We start from the raw sequence: 19586 nt of genomic DNA, 5'->3' as shown, positions 1-19586 counted from the left end.
TACATGTGGTGAAGGAATTCAAGGAGTCTGACCCAATGATGATGAAGGAATGGTGATATATTTCCAAGTCAAGATGGTGTATAACTTGGAAATGGTGGTGTTCTCATGCACCTGCTGCCCTTGTCCTTCTTGATGGTGCAAGGTCATTGGTTTGGGATGTGCTGCTCTAGATGCTTTGACTTTTGGATGAGATGTTAAATTGAGGCCCCATCTGCTCCCTCAGGAGGACGTAAATGATCCCATGGCACTATTTCGAAGATAAAAAGGGGAGTTATTGCTCATGTCCTGGACAATATTTATCCCTCAATCAACATCACTAAAACAAATTATCTGGTCATTATCACATTGCTGTCTGTGGGAGCTTGCTGTGTGCAAATTGGCTGCTGCATTTCCTACATTACAAAAGCGACTACACTTCAAAAAGTACTCCAATGTGCTGTTAAGTGCTTTGGGACACCAGGTGGTCATGAAATATAAATATAAATGTCTATATAAATGCTCACCAAGCAGCAGCCATTTTGTGGTGCTCCTTTCTTCCACGTTCTTGTGATGCTGCAGCTATTTTGTGGTCTTGTTGCAGGCAGGCTGTGGTAGTGGTGGTCTTTTCTTCCACATACTTGTGGTGCTGCAGTCATTCTGTGGTCCTACTGCAGGCAGGCTGTGGTGGTCTTTTCTTCCACAGCACCACTTCACCTGATGTGGACCCGGTTCATCCAATTCCTGCCCAGCAGCGTGGGACCGTCACCGGCTACAATCCACAGGGGGAGTTTGTGCAACACGCCGCCCTGGGAGACCTGGATGTCTACACTGCCAACGATTTGGATTTTACCTTTGGTGTAGGTGAGCAGCTTTGCCCGGACAGGAGACAGTTTTGGTCGAGTGGCAGGATTCCTCCAAATTTTTTCAAAGGTCTTTTGGCTCATCACTGACTGGCTCGCCCCTGTGTCGACCTCCATGGAGACTGGGACCCCGTCGATGTCCACTTCCATCATCCACGGAGAACTTCCGGTGGAGCAGTAAAGATTCCATACTCCTCTCCCAGGGTTAGAGCAGCTTCATCTTCATCTGTGTCGGAGCCCCAGTGATTAGCCAACTCATCAGAGACACAGTGAGTACAGCCTTTTCCGCACATTCTCTGAAGGTGCCCTTTTTCTTTGCAGCCTTTGCATGCATAGTCTTTGTAGCGGCACTGGTGGGTCCTGTGGTTTCCTCCACAGCGCCAGCACGGGGCCATCCGGTTTGCCCCATGTGGCGGACTCAGGGTTGCGGGATTCGGGGCAGCATTTCTGCCTTTAGAAGTATCCATGCGGTGCACTGCGCTCACAGGTTTAGAGTCCTGGGTCAGTATTCACCTGGAGTCGATGGCTGAAACCATGTAGGCCTGACTCACTCGAATTGCTTTCTGCAGGGTGACCGTGATGTCAGCCGAGAGCAACTTGTGTAGGAGGCCTTCGTGGCCGATTCTGATGACAAATATGTCCCTTAGTGCTTCATTAAGGTGGTCGCCAAACTCATACGGTGCAGCTAGTCTTCTTAAGTGTGCAACATACTTGGCAATTTCCTGGCCCTCAGGTCACCGGTAAGTGTAGAACCGGTGCCTGGCTGTGAGGATGCTTTCTTTCGGTTTTAGTTGTTCCTGTATGATTGTTACAAGTTCCTCATAGCTCTTGGTGATTGTCTTCTCCAGGGCTAGTAAGTCCCTGACGAGACCATAGATGGTGGGCCTACAACTGCTAAGCAGGATGGCCCTGTGTTTTTTCGGTAGTGTGGCTGGTGTGTCCCCGTCCAGGTCGTTGGCTATAAAGAAGTGTTCCAATCTTTCCATAAAAGCATCCCAATCTTCCCCCTCTGTAAAATGCTGAAAGTTGCTGAGATTAGACATGTTGAGCGTGTAGTTCATGATCCCGTATTCCCGTCGCCAGTTGTAGTGTATGTAGGCACCTTTGGTAATGACTCCACGAGGCAGGGTATGGTGCTTAAACTCTGCAGACCTGCAGCCTTTTATTACAGCTCCTGAGTGCTGACAAGCTGTGTGTTCCTTTTTATACTGGGTTACCTCCCGTGTGCAGGCAACCCCTGGGTCTCCAGCAACAGTGTCCTCTAGTGTACCGGTAAGGTGCGTACAGTACAAGGGTACATTCAATGTTGCATACAGTGTTACAGACATCACACAGTAAACTGGCATGCATACACAACAATAAAAAAGTATTTCGTTTCTTTTAAGACTGCCTACTTCCACCTCTGTAATATCGTCCGTCACCGCCCATGCCTCAGCCCAGCTTAATTGTGGGTAGTGAAAGATTATTTCCACTGGTAGGTGAATGGGGAACAAGGGGATAAAGATCCAGGAATCTCACTAGGGGAAAGGGGCAAGGGTCCAGAATTAAGGGTTATAAGACCATGAAATGTTTCACCACAAGCGCCTAGCTAGGTAGAGACTAGAACATTATTTAAAAGCTAATCGGATAAATATTTGAAAAGGCGGAATATAAAAGAATTGGGGGGAGGAGAGGAATGAGGTTACATGAGAGAGCACCTCGTCCTGTGCTGTAATTTCTATCATTCTATGAAAACTCTCCTTTATTGAGTCTGAGCCGAGGGATATTCCAAAAATGAAAAATGTAACTCTTAATTTTTTATGCTGTTATAGTGTAGGGCCAAAATTGCCCCTCCCGACAAAGCCTCTGGGCACCTGAAAGCGTCGGCCATGACATGGCGCGGAATGGCCGCTGACTCTCCGCAGAGGGGCTGCCGTTTTGGAAATTGCCCCTCATGAGTTTTGGAGCGGTGCCCGGGACCGGTCCACCCGTTTCCCACATGCACACACCGACCCCTTCCCGACTGGTGGGAGCCCCCTCGTGAAATTTCCCCTCAGGAAATTGCCCCTCTCCCGGTATTGCCACGTGGCAGCACTGCCACCGATCGGTGACCCCGACAGCTTTTGCTGTCGGTACACATTCTGCGACATAGCGGCTCTGTCGCCCTTAAAGGGGAGGGCGCACTGCTGCGGCCGCCACGGGTCAGTGTGGAATGGTCGCTGAATCTCCACGGAGGAGCCGCCCTTTTAGAAATTGCCCTACCTCCCTTTTGGAGCGGTGTCCTGCACATGCTGACCCCTTACCGACCGGTGGAGACCCTGGAGAAATTGCCCTGCGGGAGTGGTGCCACTACCAGTCGGTGCCACTGACAGCCTTTGCCATGGGTATCCTTTCTGTGGCTGGGCAGCATGGCCACCCTTAAAGGGGAGGTGGCGCTGCTGGCGATGCCATGTTTTTTCCGACAATTATGGCTGCGGGTTCGGCCGTGCGGCCAACAGGCAGTCTTGCACCCCTTCTTGGGTGCTGGGCCACTGGCCCGGCCGAAACCTCCCTGGTGGCTCAGTGTTTGCTACTAAAGTGGCTGCAGAGTTCACAGCAACTCTTCCCTTTAACTGAAGGGGTGAGACATTGTGACTCGCGGCGCTGATGACTGCCAGTCTCGAATACTCCACCCCACCCCACCCCCACTTCCGCCCCACTACTGACGGCCACTCCACCACCTCCATTTCCGCCACACTGGAAAAAAAATCCCCGAAGTGCTGAATTTCGACGGTGAGGCTGCCCCAATGCACGGGGTGGCCAGAACACACCAAAAACTGTAGGTGTGCCTCGCTTCCGACGGTGGGCAATTTTGGCCCGTGTGTTTTGAAGATTAAAATAAATTTGTAACCATATTTTTATGAATATATCACAACTAGCAGCAGTTCCACTTGTTGATGTCAGTGTTGAGCTACTGGAAGTTACTGTTCCCAACATTACTGCATTATTAATCTGCAGTTATGCTACAGGTACATCATCATAATTTACATTACCAATATATTGTTCATCACCAACAGTTGGCTCGGTATCACAGACCAAATTGTCTGAGTTCTGAAGGACATAGCTGCCAGACTGGGCTGGCAGTAGATGGTGAGTGAACCAACACAAAGGAATAACCTACTTGACCTCGTCCTCACCAGTCTACCTGTGCAGATGCATCTGTCCACAACAGCAATAGAAGTGCCCATCGCACAGTTTTGTGGAGACACTCTCCACCTTGTAATGTGGCACTACCATCGTATTAAGTGGGATAGAGAACAGATCTTGCAGCTCAAAATGGGGCATTTATGAAGCACTGTGGGCCATCAGCAGCAGCAGAACTGCAATCCACCACGATCTATAACTTCATGCCCGGTATATTCCTCACTCCTCCATCATCAAGCCAGATGACCAAACCCTAGTTCAATAAGGAGTGTAGAAGAACATGCACGGAGCAGCAGCAGGCAAACCTGAAAATGAGGTGCCAACCCAGTGAATCTACAATACAGGACTGCAAGCATGCTAAACAGTGGAAACAGCATACTACAGCCAGAGCGAAGCAATACCACAACCAACGGATCAGATCAAAGTGCTGCAATCCTGCCACATTCAATGGTGGCGGGCAATTGAACAACTAACAGGAGTTGGAAGCTCCATGAACATCCCCATCCTCAATGGTGGCAGATACAGAATTTGAGACATGATGTGGTAAGTGTAGCATGCTTAAGAGGAGAAGGTGACTTAGGACCAAGCTGTGCAGCCACACAGCTCCCTGGACCTCCTGGCTCATGGCTTTTCAATGGGGAAAATCACCCATATTTTGAATGGGCTCCTTAAAGGGCCACGCACCTAAAAGAAAATTAGCGGGAACTTTGCTTAGACCTATGGTTCCCAAAGCTTTCCATGCTATGGTTTTCCTCATGTCGTATCTGGGTCTTTGCAGATTAATTGATGGAGATTCATTGCAATGATTGGTTAACAACTTCATTATCATTGGCAGCACTGGCCAGCCAACACTGCGATATGTGTGCGCACTAGGTCCATGCAGCAGAGCAGGTCTCCAGTCGTCCTGGTTAACCCTTGCCACTGGACCAAGACCTAGTTCTTTCGAGCCCGTGTGGTGGCTGATGAGCAACAGTTAAAAAAATCCACACACAGGCATCTTCCACCCCGTCAACTGGAGTTCAGGTCTGGAACATCGGGTCCTTCATTGAAACATCTGTGGGAACTCTTGTGGAAGCAAGTCATCCTCATTCGAGGGACCGCCTATGATATCATTGAATCATGTGACTACCAGGAAGGTAGAAGGTGAATTAGATGAACCATGATCTTTTTTCATCTAGCAATTTCTATGTTCCTATGACAGAAGTTCCACTCTTTCTGATCATGATGGATGGGGCCACTGGTTCAACACTTCATGGTTCAACAATGTTTGTACATTTCACACACCTACCCTACCATTCACTCATTAACTTCTTAAGGACCAAATACATCAATTCCCAAGCACAACTGAGTTACAATGCCCTCTTCTTCTGTTTGTTCTTTTTACCTTTTGTTTATGTCTCTTTCTTCTATCTCACTTAATCCACTCTTTCTTTCTCTCTCTCTATTTCTCTTTCTGTGTCTAATTTACTCTATTTCCTTCTCCATCATTTGCTCTGTTTCTTTCCCCATCCTTTTCTTTCATTGGTTAAGGAGATAGACCATTGGACGTGACGCTCATGAGGTCCTGGATGCGACACTGAAATCATCTCGCTGTTCCAGCAATTTGCAGCGAGGTAAAAAGTGCAATTAAGGTCATTCATTACAAGATGTGCCTTTGCAGTAATTTCTGGCCCATTGTTACAGAGTCATTGTATGGTTAAAGACTGCGTTATTACAACTATATAGAAAACATTTCACAATACAAAAGTAAATTTGCACATTTTCAACAGTTTTGACGTGGCTAAAAATCAGTAGTAGCCATATCGCTTCTAGTGCTGCAAGTCCTTCGTTTTTCTGTTGGGAATGTGACAATAATGCAGCTTGTACATTTTTACGAAACATATCACGACGTAATGTGTAATAAAATAACTATTTGATTAATGCAGCAGGGACAATGTTTGAAAACTTTGTGCAGACCCATTGAGAAATAGGAAGAAATAATGAAAGAGCTAGTATTTTCTTTCTTTAAAAGAAATTCATTCACGGAATGTGGGCATCACTGACAAGGCCAGCATTTATTGCCATCCCTAATTGCCCTTGAGATGGTGGTGGAGAACTCCCTTCTTGAACCGTTGCAGTCCATGAATCTTGGAAATTTTTTATTAAATATAAGGAAGGTAAGTAAGAGTTAAAACAACTTGACCCATAATCAAAGTTCTTTATGGCAGTCACTTGGAGCATCTTTAAATAGTAACTGGGATGCAGGAGCAACAAACCAAAACCAATGCTACAAGCCACAAAACCAGCGGCTCTCTCCCCCGCAGCCGGCTTTTCAATGGGAAAAAATGTACACGCGCGGTATTTTGAATGGGCCATGCAGCTTCTTAAAGGCTCAGTGCACCCAAACAAAAATTAATGGGAACATTGGTAGGCAGGTGCCTTTACATACATTATTGAAGAACATGATATAGAAGAAATGCAAAAAAAGACATGTTACCAGAAAGGCCCATTAACATGAGTGATAACATCAAAATGATGGTGCATGATATTAGTGTAGAAATGCTTAATGTGACTAGTAGAACATTACTTGGTTTGCAATTTTTTTTTATACAGGCTTTAATCATTTTATTGTAAACAGATCTAGATCCCCTTTAAAATAGCAAAGAAAAGCCACATGAGCACATTTGTATGGTAGTAGTGCATGCAGAAATTTCTAACCTTACATTCCTTTGCATAACACAGTGCACAAAACAGCTTTTAAGCATTAAATACTGCAGCTTTAACACTTAATAGGTCTGGCGTTCCCATAAGCTTTAGGCTCAAACATTTATACAACAGTTTAGGTTAAATATTCATGAACAAAGATTACAAGGGGTCCATTTGCAATTCTACCTGACTGGCAGGACAGAAGCACACTACACAGTTACAATATCACTACTTCATGCAAAAGGTGGTGAATATTTTGAATAACGTACCTATGGAGGTCCTAGAAGCAGAGGATGTTATACATTTCAAGGGAGAAATGTTTACGATGCTTTTCAAACCAATTAACAATTGGGTTAGCAATAGTATATGTGGCGTCCAACACTACGGGGTCGAAATTCATTTTTTAACACCACCCGTTGCTGCCGGAGAGGGGCGGCTAACTCCTCACAGTCGGCGGTGACCGGGTTCCTGGGCTGACTGGAAATTTAATTGGGTGGTGGGGTCGGCGGCAAGATGTATCGCTGCGTTCTCGGCCGACACCCTCGTGGTGCGAAATTAGGTGAGTATAGTGTCCTTACCGGCAGGCGTGCGTACAACCTGGGAAAGGTGGTGGGACATCGGGGATCCCGGGGCGGTAGGGTCCAGGGATCAAGTGCTTGTTTATTTTTGCATTTACCTATTAATGGGATCAGTGGGGAAGTGTAGGTGAGGGAAAGCGTGGAAACTTTTTTCTCTCATTTTTTAAAAACTTGCATGACGTCGGGAAATTCAGTCAGCCTCCTGAGGTGCCGCTTCGTTGGCACCCGAGGACCACTGTTAGCGCTGCTCTCTCATCTTTGGGCAGCAAAACTGAATTTTGCAGTTTGAGGTGGCACCTACCACCTGTCGTTAAAATCAACACTCAGCCGGTGACACTGCCTCAAAAGCAGAACGACCGAATTTCGGCCCCCACATGCCTTGACCCTTTTATTGAATGACATGTAAGATAAAGTGAAGTATGAAGTTTTTAACCTTTGGGATAGCCCAATGGATAGAAATAATCTTTTCTGGTCCTCTAGAGACATTGGAACATATCTGGAAGGAGGGGGAAGAGAAGGAAGTTTGATTCAATATACCTAATAATGCATCATGGGAAAGCATGATCTCTAGGAACTTGCTGTCTTTGGGAGTCAGGGAAGAATTTGCAGTTTTCCGTCCAAATGGCTCCGAGTCTTTTTTTTTTTGGCTTCCCTGAGAGTTAGTAATTATAAACACTCGGGGGAGATGGTGCACAAGGCCGTATTATCGAATTGATAGGGTGGATATTAATTGGCATGAGATCATATGCTCGTATCCACTCGCTGAGAGACAGAGGGGGCATCGATCGCTAGACCAAACTCATTAATTAATAAAAACTTCTCGTTCCCTTCTTACCCACTGCCATTTTAATCTGGGCTTCGAAACAGGCCGAGCTCCCTCTAGCGCCTCCTGTGCAAATCAGGGTTCGATATTGCAGAACAAACCCCCAAACCATATCAATTAGTTTTTGTATGAGGCCTGCGCTGCACAAACCCCCATCTCACTGCTTAACGGGATTACTGGAGGCCACTGGCTGGATGGATTTTGAAATATTTTTGGGGCTAGGAAGAGTATAATTGTTCTTTTTACACTGCCATAAAATATGCTCCCAACTGTTGTTCATGTTCCATTCCCCCCCTTACCGCCCATCCCCCCACCGATTAGCCTGGCCCTTCCCTTTAAGGGATCTGTGTCAAGTTAGCCCCGTGGATCGGCCATCATCACTCATCACTACTTCCTGACTTACTCCATCTTTTGCTACAATTCCTTTCACCTTTATGGTCATCTTCACTATTGGCCTTGGCCCTTCATGTGACATGAAACATAAAAGGATAGTATGCAGGTACAGCAAGTGATCAGGAAGGCCAATGGTATCTTGGACTTTATTGCAAAGGGGACGGAGTATAAAAGCAGCGAAGTCTTGCTACAGCTATACAAGGTTTTGGTGAGGCCACACCTGGAATACTGCGCAGTTTTGGTTTCCATATTTACGAAAGGATATACTTGCTTTGGAGGCAGTTCAGAGAAGGTACACTAGATTGATTCCGGGGATCAGAGGGCTGACTTATGAGGAAAGGTTGAATAGGTTGGGCCTCTACTCATTGGAATTCAGAAGAATGAGAAGTGATCTTATCGAAACGTATAAGATTATGAGGGGGCTTGACAAGGTGGATGTAGAGACGATGTTTCCACTGATGGGAGAGACTAGAACTAGGGGGCATGATCTTTGAATAAGGGGCCACCCATTTAAAACAGAGATGAGGAGAAATTTATTCCCTCAGAGGGTTGTAAATCTGTGGAATTTGCTGCCTCAGAGAGCTGTGGAAGCTGGGACATTGAATAAATTTAAGACAGAAATAGAGAGGTTATGGGGAGCGAGTGGGGAAGTGGAGCCGAGTCCATGATCAGATCAGCCATGATCTTATTGTATGGCGGAGCAGGCTTGAGGGGCCGTATGGCCTACTCCTGTTCCTATTTCTTATGTTCACCTTAGTTTTGCAATAAATAATGGTAAGTATATGATTGTCTGCTGAAAACACAGAAAACAATTAAAATACACCTGTTGACAACACAGTGGTTAATTCCAACCATAATGCTATAAATTCAAGTTACTACTAACAAATAAAGCTTGTATAATGAGCATAAGTTTCAGTTGATTCTGGAATGGCTCAGGTACCCTGTTGAAAAATAAATGGACTGCAAATTCCGACACAAATCTTTCTCATGTTTGGTTGTTTGGCACTGGCACCGAGAGAATCCTTTACATTCCACAAGCGCTATCCCCAATACGATAGTTGGAGTTTGTAGGGTCAATGGGAGGGTTCCGTGTGTGCATGTGGCAGCTGGGCAAATGTGCCATTTCAGGCACCTCTTTGGCACCTGCCTGACCCATGCCAGCGGAATTCCGTTGCCCACCATGGGGATAATTGGCTTCCCCAAGCCCACTGACCTTGGATCAGCTCCTAATCAAGAGGGCTTTACCTTTAAGGTTTTTTTCCCCCCACTTCAGCTTCCTTAGGCATTCCAGTAATCTCCCATTGTAAGTTCTGTGGGAGACAGGCAAAACCTCCAAGAATTTCAGGGCCAAGAATTCTTCCAGAGAGTGTCATTGTAAATGAATATTATGGGCATTGCGTGACAGGAAAGAGGTTAAGTGCCGCGATTTTCAAAGAAACAGATGAATATTTTGTGGTATATATCAATGACTTGGATTTAAATGTTGGGGGTGTGATTAAGAAGTTTGCAGATGACACTAAAATAGGCTGTGTGGTTGATAATGAAGAAGAAAGCTGAGGACTGCAGGAAGATATCAATGTACTGGTCAGGTGGGCAGACGGGACAAATGGAATTCAATTCGGATAAATATGAGGTAATGCATTTGGGGAGTTCTAACAAGGAAAGGGAATACACATTAAATGGTACGACACTGAAAAGTGTAGAGGAACAAAGGGACCTTGGAGTGCAGGTCCACAGATCTCTGAAGGTAGCAGGCCAGGTAGATAAGGTGGTTAAGAAGGCATATGGAACACTTGCCTTTATTAGTCGAGGCATAGAATACAAGAGCAAGGAGCTTGGCCAGTCTTAACCCAACTCTTAGAGGGTATGAAACATAGAAAATAGGTGCAGGAGGAGGCCATTCGGCCCTTCGAGCCTGCACCACCATTCAATAAGACCATGGATGATCATGCAACTTCAGTACCCCATTCCTACTTTCTCTCCATACTCCTTGATCCCTTTAGCCATAAGGGCCACATCTAACTCTCTCCTGAATATATCTAACGAACTGGCCTCAACAACTTTCCACAGGTTCACAATTATCTGAGTGAAGAAGTTTCTCCTCATCTCAGTCATAAATGGCTTACCCCTTGTCCTTAGACTGTGAACCCTGGTTCTGGACTTCCCCAACATCGGGAACATCCTTCCTGCATCTAACCTGTCTAATCCCGTCAGAAATTTATATATTTCTATGAGATCCCCTCTCATTCTTCTAAATTCCAGTGAATATAAGCCTAATCGATTCAAGGCTTTCGTCATATGTCAGTCCTGCCATCCCGGGAATCAGTCTGGTGAACCTTCGCTGCATTCCCTCAATAGCAAGAATGTCCTTCCTCAGATCAGGAGACCAAAACTGCATACAATATTCAAGGTGTGGCCTCACCAAGGCCCTGTACAACTGCAGCAAGACTTCCCTGCTCCTATACTCAAATCCTCTCACTATGAAGGACAACATGCCATTTGCTTTCTTCACCGCCTGCTGCACCTGCATGCCAACTTTCAATGACTGATGTACCATGACACCCAGGTCTCATTGCACCTCCCCTTTTCCTAATCTGTCGCCATTCAGATAATATTCTGCCTTCCTGTTTTTGCCACCAAAGTGGATAACATCACATTTATCTACATTATACTGCATCTGCCATGCATCTGCCCACTCACCTAACCTGTCCAAGTCACCCTGCAGCCTCTTAGCAACCTCCTCACAGCTCACACTGCCACCCAGCTTAGTATCATCTGCAAACTTGGTGATATTACATTCAAATCATTAATGTATATTGTAAATAGCTGGGGTCCCAGCACTGAACCTTGCGTTACACCACTAGTCACTGCCTGCCATTCTGAAAAGGATCCGTTTATTGCTACTCTTTGCTTGCTGTCTGCCAACCAGTTCTCTATCCACATCAGTACATTACCCCCAATACCATATGCTTTAATTTTGCATACTAATCTCTTGTGTGCGACCTTGTCAAAAGCCTTTTGAAAGTCCAAATACACCACATCCACTGGTTCTCCCTTGTCCACTCTACTAGTTACATCCTCAAAAAATCCTAGAAGATTTCCCAAGCATGATTTCCTTTTCATAAATCCATGCTGACTTGGACCAATCCTGTCACTGTTTTCCAAATGCGCTGCTATTAAATCTTTAATAATTGATTTCAACATTTTCCCCACTACTGATGTCGGGCTATCGAACAAAACTTATTTGGCATTAATTGACCACAAGGATAGCTAATGGGAATGTAAAATGGTACATTATAAGATACTCTTCTGAGGTGAACCTTTAAGGCACATTATTAAGGCAAAGCACAGGGAACATTACCCTGTAGCTGCATGTTCTATCCCTAGTCTGGGAATGTTGATGTTGTTGCCTGAGTCAGTGGTTCATCTATAATATATTATAAACCTGCTCACCCCCATTTCTCTGTTGAAACATGCACATGAAATGGTTTTGTGTGCTGAAGTCACTCAATTAGTGCTGTGTATGCTTTCTGACTGCCCCTTTCCTGCACACCTGACCCTGGCCACCCTGGTCTGGAGAGGGATGAAAAATGGCTGATGACCTATTAAAAAAATAATTGTTGACCAAAACTCGTTTAACCTATCCAGTTGATCGGCCTGCGTTTGGTTGCATAGACTAAGGCAGCTCTTTAACTTTGAAAAACTCTACTCTACATCCCGAGCAACCCCGGATGCTTGGCATTCCAAGCACCTAGTGTTACTGGTGTGCAAATGATGGGCAATACTTTGGATGATGTATGCCCATCATTGTCGTGTCATTAAGGTGGATGTATTCTACATCTTGTTACTTCCAGCGGTGGGCCAGCGATGCTGCAGTGGAAAATCCTCCTCGGTATAGTCAGAATAATTATTTGTGCATTTACGCTCAGTGAACTGCAGGCAGTCAGTGAAATCAGACTGTAGATCATTGATATCATTCTCAACAGGAACATTAATCTGCCTTATGTTGTCACTACAGAAGTGAGATATTTGACTCCAGTCTGACATGTGTGTATATGTGGCGTATTTACAGTTGTCAGAAGGAAGGGTGCATCCCATAGCACCCATCATGGCCGAATTTGGGTTGTAGACCCCGAGATGAGAGTTATCTTGATAATGTTGGTTGTGATGGTGCTGGTAATGCTCAAATACTGGACTATAAGCCATGCTTCGCACTGGGCTGTGAGACGGGCTGTGGACTGGGCTGTGCGATGGACTGTGAGGCATGAGACAGGTCACGAGGCAGCTGTTCCTCCTGATGGTGCGGTGGATGTCCAGCTTTGCAATGAGGGGTTTGGCTACATCGACCCCCGTGGCTTCTTCGACAGGTTCATCGAGTCCTTGGTACTGGTACCGAAGGCAGGCTGTGAACACCAGCCGCTCCTGCAACAGAAGAACATGAATTGAGATATTTTGCTTCTCCATCATTTTGTTTCGAAAAACTAAACATTAAAAACAGATTACAAGTTGAAGCAGGAAACTGGATAGCATTCAAAAATTAATAGCCGAGGAAAAAAACTTCTCTTAAAATTTAAAATAGAAAAGTGGTATACTGATTTTCATACTGGAGTATATTCTCAACATGGCATTTATAGCAGGATACTCTGGCAGCCTAATTGTGTATATTTGTGCAGTCATTTAATATGTTATAGGTCCAAGGGGGACATGGGGTGGGACAGCAGAGACAGACAGAGACATAAACACATCCTTGGGGCTTCTCCTGCTTTGTTGCTGTAACTTTGGCGGAAGATCGGCTGACCTCCCACTTATTTGAGTTATGTAAACCTGCAAATGTTACAAAATAATGAGAATACTGGCCTGAAAAGGCTACTAGGTAAAGATGATATTACGCCATATTACAAAATGGAGAATTGTTCAAATGAAGTGTTATGACCTTGTGCCATGTTGTTCAACTTGCAAAAGATGACAATGGGTTGTGGTTGGCGTTGGCGTTGTGACAGCTTGACTATTAAAATAATGACAGTTCTGGCAGAAAAACAAATGTTTAAATATATATATATAATATATATATGTATACACATATAGAGCGAACATCTGCAATCGAAGGAGGTATTTTGACTTTATGCGGTAATGTAAAATGGGTGATAATGAAGTAGCAGCCCATTTTACATCTCTCAAATTTTATTTCCACAGAACATAAAAGAGAGAAACAGTTAAGAGAAGCCTGAAATAAACACACTTTAATAATACTTTCCATGACCTCCAGTGTACCACAATCTAGAAACTCTGCGATGCCCTTTTCATATGGGCGTAATTAATGTCTTATCTCCTGCTTGCACAAGATTAGCACACACAAATTAATATTTAAATGAAGTGCCCACTAATTTGAGACAGTCATTTAAGAACATAAGAAATAGGAGCAGGCCAATACCATATTGCCCCTCGAGCCTGCTTCGCCATTTAATAAGATCATGGCTGATCCGATCATGGACTCAGGTCCACTCCCCTGCCCACTCTCTATAACCCCTTATCCCCTTATCATTTAAGAAACTGTCTATTTCTGTCTTAAATTTATTTAATGCCCCAGCTTCCACAGCTCTCTAAGGCAGCGAATTCCACAGATTTACAACCCTGAGAGAAGGAATTCCATCTAATTTCAGTTTTAAATGGGCGGCCCCTTATTCTAATATTATGCCCCCTAGTTCTAGCCCCCTAGTTCTAGTCTCCCCTATCAGTGGAAGCATCCTCTCTGCATCCACATTGTCAAGCCCCCTCATAATCTTATACGTTTCGGTAAGATCACCTCTCATTCTTCTAAATTCCAATGAGAAGAGGCCCAACCTACATCACGTTTCCTCATAATTCAACCCCCTCATTTCCGGAATCAACCTAGTGATCCTTCTCTGAACTGCCTTCAAAGCAAGTATATCCTTTCGTAGATATGGAAACCAAAACTGTACACAGTATTCCAGGTGTGGCCTCACCAATACCCTGTATAACTGTAGCAAGACTTTCATACTGTTGAGAGGGATGATTCATCATGGGGGAGGAGCAGCAGCCAAGTTCATGGCACTGTGGGTGGCTCTGCTGCACAGGAGGGCAGGAAAAAGAGTGGGAGAGCTATTGTGATAGGGGATTCGATTGTAAGGGGAATAGATAGGCGTTTCTGCGGCCGCAACCGAGACTCCAGGATGGTATGTTGCCTCCCTGGTGCAAGGGTCAAGGGTGTCTCGGAGCGGGTGCAGGTCATTCTTAAAAGGGAGGGTGAACAGCAGTTGCCGTGGTGCATATAGGTACCAACGATATAGGTAAAAAAACGGGATGAGGTCCTACGAGATGAATTTAGGGAGCTAGAAGCTAAATTAAAAAGTAGGGCCTCAAAAGGTAGTAATTTCAGGATTGCTACCTGTGCCACGTGCTAGTCAGAGTAGGAATCGCAGGATAGCTCAGATGAATACGTGGCTTGAGGAGTGGTGCAAAAGGGAGGGATTCAAATTCCTGGGACATTGGAACCGGTTCTGGGGGAGGTGGGACCAGTACAAACCGGACAGTCTGCACCTGGGCAGGACTGGAACCAATGTCCTAGGGGGAGTGTTTGCTAGTGCTGTTGGGGAGGAGTTAAACTAACATGGCAGGGGGATGGGAACCTATGCAGGGAGACAGAGGGAAATAAAATGGAGGTTGAAGCAAAAGATAGAAAGGAGAATAGTAAAAGTGGAGGGCAGAGAAACCCAAGGCAAAAAACAAAAAGGGCCACATTACAGCAAAATTCTAAAGGGGCAAAATGTGTTCAAAAGACAAGCCTGAAGGCGCTGTGCCTCAATGCGAGGAGTATTCGGAATAAGGTGGACGAATTAACTGCGCAGACAGCAGTTAACGGATCTGATGTAATTGGCATCGCAGAGACATGGCTCCAGGGTGACCAACGCTGGGAACTCAACATCCAGGAGTATTCAACATTGAGGAAGGAGAGGCAGAGAGGAAAAGGAGGCGGGGTGGCGTTGCTAGTTAAAGAGGAAATTAATGCAATAGTAAGGAGGGACATTAGTTGGATGATGTGGAATCGGTATGGGTGGAGCTGCGGAATTCCAAAGGGCAGAAAACGCGAGTAGGAGTTGTGTACAGACCACCAAATAGTAGTAGTGAGGCTGGGGAGAGCATCAAACAAGAAATAAGGGATGTGTGCAATAAAGGTACAGCAGTTATCATGGGTGACTTTAATCTACATATTGATTGGGCTAACCAAACTGGTAGCAATGCAGTGGAGGAGGATTTCCTGGAGTGTATTCGGGATGGTTTTCTAGACCAATGGCCCCAAGTTTCGTGCTGCGGTGAAAACGGCGCACCTCCGAGCTGGGCGCCTGTTTTTCGCGCCGAAAACTGCGCCTAAAAAAAAGTCCGATATTCTCGAGCTCCTTGGAGCTCGATGTCTGCTTGGCGCGGCGCGCTCTTCGCAGCAGGGGGTGGAGCCTAACATTCGCGCCGATTTTCTAAGTAGCAGGGGGCGGGTACAATTTAAATTAGCCTTCGTGGTGCCGGCAACCCTGTGCGTGCGCGTTGGAGCGTGCGCGCAGTCTCTCACAAACATTGGCATTCGGCCATTTTTAAAAATACTGCAGAAAAAGTGAAGATTTGTTTCTTGGACCCTGCAAAGGCTTGTAATTTAATTTTTTTTGCTATTTCTGTGTGTGAGGGAGTGCTTTTAGCAGCACTGCTGAATAAATCACCTGCTGAAATCAGTGAGTTCAGCTTTTCACTGCTAAACTTGCAGAACCGGTGCTGCATTGGTGCATGCAAATTAAGGACTGTGTGTTTGGAGAAATAAGAGTGCCAATTCAACTTTGCAATAATACGTGATGTTGACAATGCAGCACCCATTCTGCAAATTTAAATATAAAACTGTCGATGTGGCTGCTTCATCCTGTCCAAATGGCCTTAGTCCCCCTCACAGCTTGAAGGCTGCTGCTGTATCTTCGGCCTGACGCCGCTGATATCCTATGGCCGAATGGCCTCACGTCCGTCCGCTGCTGATTCTTTGGCTGCCGGCCAGCCACTGACGCCGCCCCTAAAGCATGGCCGAATGGCCTCAAGAACCTGAATGAGCTGCGTGTGTCCTGCGTTGATTCTTCGGCTGCTGGCCAGCCACTGATATCTCATGGCCGAATGGCCTCGGATCCGTCCGGTGCTCTTCTTCACGGCCAGCCACGAAGAGAATGAAGGCCTGCCTCAAGCACTGCAGCTCAGCTTGAAGCTTGCTGCCGCTGCCATCGAGACACTGACGCCACACCGCTGCCTGTCTCCAACATGAAAGGCCTGCCTGAAGCACTTTCACACAGGTAGGAACATGGTTTATTTAATCTTTTCTTTGCTTATAAATTTTTATTCAGGTTGGATTTATTTGTATAATATTTGTATAAGTATAACTAAGGATTGATTGTAGAATTTAATGATTTCCCTCCCCCCCCCACCTCGTTCCCTACGCCTGATTTTCTAAAGTGTAGACAAGGTTTTTTCGAGCGTACAAAAATCTTCACTTACTCCATTCTAAGTTAGTTTGGAGTAAGTTTTCACTCACGAAACTTTGAAATCAGGCGTAAGTGGCCAGACACGCCCCCTTTTGAAAAAAAAATTCTGTTCCAAAGTGAAACTGTTCTAACTGACTAGAACTGGAGCAAACTAAATGTGGAGAATTCCGATTTCTAAGATACTCCGTTCTACACCAGTTGCTCCTAAAAATCAGGAGCAAATCATGTGGAAATTTGGGGCCAATATGTCAAAGAACTAACTAGAGAGCTGGCTATCCTAGACTGAGTGATGTGTAATGAGAAGGGACTAATTAGCAATCTTGTTGTGCGTGGTCCCTTGGGGAAGAGTGACCATAATATGGTAGAATTCTTTATTAAGATGGAGAGTGACACAGTTAATTCGGAAACTAGGGTCCTGAACTTAAGGAAAGGTAACTTCGACAGTATGAGGCGTGAATTGCCTAGAATAGACTGGCAAAGGATACTTAAAGGGTTGACGGTGGATAAGCAATGGCAAACATTTAAAGGTCACATGGATGAACTTCAGCAATTGTACATCCCTGTCTGGAGTAAAAATAAAACGGGGAAGATGGCTCAACCATGGCTAACAAGGGAAATTAAGGATAGTGTTAAAACCAAGGAAGAGGCATATAAATTGGCCAGAAAAAGCAACAAACCTGAGGACTGGGAGAAATTTAGAATTCAGCAGAGAAGGACCAAGGGTTTAATTAAGAGGGGGAAAATAGAGTACAAGAGGAAGCTTGCCAGGAACATAAAAACTGACTGCAAAAGCATCTATAGATATGTGAAGAGAAAAAGATTAGTGAAGACAAACGTAGGTCCCTTGCAGTCAGATTCAGATGAATTTATAATGGGGAACAAAGAAATGGCAGGCCAATTGAACAAAAACTTTGGTTCTGTCTTCACGAAGGAAGTCACAAATAACCTTCGGGAAGTATTAGGGGACCGAGGGTACAGTGAGAAGGAGGAACTGAAGAAAATCCTTATTAGGTGGGAAATTATGTTCGGGAAATTGATGGGATTGAAGACCGATAAATCCCTGGGGCCTGATAGTCTGCATCCCAGAGTACTTAAGGAAGTGGCCCTAGAAATAGTGGATGCATTGGTGATCATTTTCCAACAGGCTATCGACTCTGGATCAGTTCCTATGGACTGGAGGATAGCTAATGTAACACCACTTTTTAAAAAGGGAGGGAGAGAGAAAACGGGTAATTATAGACCGGTTAAGCCTGACATCAGTAGTGGGGAAAATGTTGGAATCAATTATTAAGGATGAAATGGCAGCGCATTTGGAAAGCAGTGACAAGAGCGGTCCAAGTCAGCATGGATTTATGTAAGGGAAATCATGCTTGACAGATCTTCTGGAATTTTTTGAGGATGTAACTAGTAGTATGGACAAGGGAGAACCAGTGGATATGGTGTATTTGGACTTTCAAAAGGCTTTTGACAAGGTCCCACACAAGAGATTGGTGTGCAAAATCAAAGCACATGGTATTGGGGGTAATGTACTGATGTGGATAGAGAACTCGTTGGCAGACAGGAAGCAGAAAGTCGGGATAAACGGGTCCTTTTCAGAATGGCAGGCAGTGACTAGTGGAGTGCCGCAGGACTCAGTGCTGGGACCCCAGCTCTTTACAATATACATTAATGATTTAGATGAAGGAATTGAGTGTAATATCTCCAAGTTTGCAGATGACACTAAACTGGGTGGCGGTGTGAGCTGTGAGGAGGGATGCTAAGAGGCTGCAGGGTGACTTGGACAGGTTAGGTGAGTGGGCAAATGCATGGCAGATGCAGTATAATGTGGATAAATGTGAGGTTATCCACTTTGGGGGCAAAAACATGAAGGCAGAATATTATATGAATGGTGGCAGATTAGGAAAAGGGGAGGTGTAACGAGACCTGGGTGTCATGGTACATCAGTCCTTGAAAGTTGGCAAGCAGGTGGTGAAGAAGGCAAATGATTTGTTGGCCTTCATAGCTAGGGGATTTGAGTAGAGGAGCAGAGAGGTCTTACTGCAGTGATACAGGGCCTTGGTGAGGCCTCACCTGGAATATTGTGTTCAGTTTTGGTCTCCTAATCTGAGGAAGGACGTTCTTGCTGTTGAGGGAGTGCAGCGAATGTTCACCAGACTGATTCCTGGGATGGTAGGACTGACATATGAGGAGAGACTGGATCAACTGGGCCTTTATACAGTGGAGTTTAGAAGGATGAGAGGGGCTCTCATAGAAACATATAAGATTCTGACGGGACTGGACAGGTTAGATGCAGGAAGAATGTTCCCAATGTTGGGGAAGTCCAGGGGACTTCCAGGGGACACAGCCTTAGGATAAGGGGTAGGACATTTAGGACTGAGATGAGGAGAATCTTCTTCACTCAGAGAGTTGTTAACCTGTGGAATTACCTGCTGCAGAGAGTTGTTGGTGCCAGTTCATTGGATATATATCTAAGAGGATAAGTTAGATATGGCCCTTATGGCTAAGGGGATCAAGGGGTATGGAGAGAAAGCAGGAAAGGGGTACTGATGAATGATTAGCCATGATCTTATTGAATGGTGGT

At 45.3% G+C, this 19586-nt stretch overlaps 1 protein-coding gene across 4 annotated transcripts in view; it reads right to left on the bottom strand.

Annotated features, from left to right (window-relative positions):
• Positions 1 to 6124: 6124 nt before the first annotated feature.
• LOC139239187 (mucosa-associated lymphoid tissue lymphoma translocation protein 1-like) overlaps positions 6125 to 19586 on the bottom strand; it is a 237785-nt gene continuing 224323 nt past the window's right edge. For all 4 annotated transcript variants that reach the window (XM_070867826.1, XM_070867851.1, XM_070867835.1 and 1 more), the window contains one exon: positions 6125 to 12902. In XM_070867826.1, coding sequence (XP_070723927.1) covers positions 12315 to 12902 — 588 coding nt within the window. In that variant the 3' untranslated portion in view covers positions 6125 to 12314. The remainder of the gene's footprint in view (positions 12903 to 19586) is intronic.

The sequence above is a fragment of the Pristiophorus japonicus genome, chromosome 2, assembly GCF_044704955.1.
Source record: "Pristiophorus japonicus isolate sPriJap1 chromosome 2, sPriJap1.hap1, whole genome shotgun sequence".
Classification (NCBI taxonomy): domain Eukaryota; kingdom Metazoa; phylum Chordata; class Chondrichthyes; family Pristiophoridae; genus Pristiophorus; species Pristiophorus japonicus.
The sequence above is the reverse complement of the archived record's forward strand: the minus strand, read 5'-3'. Positions and strand labels throughout refer to the sequence as shown.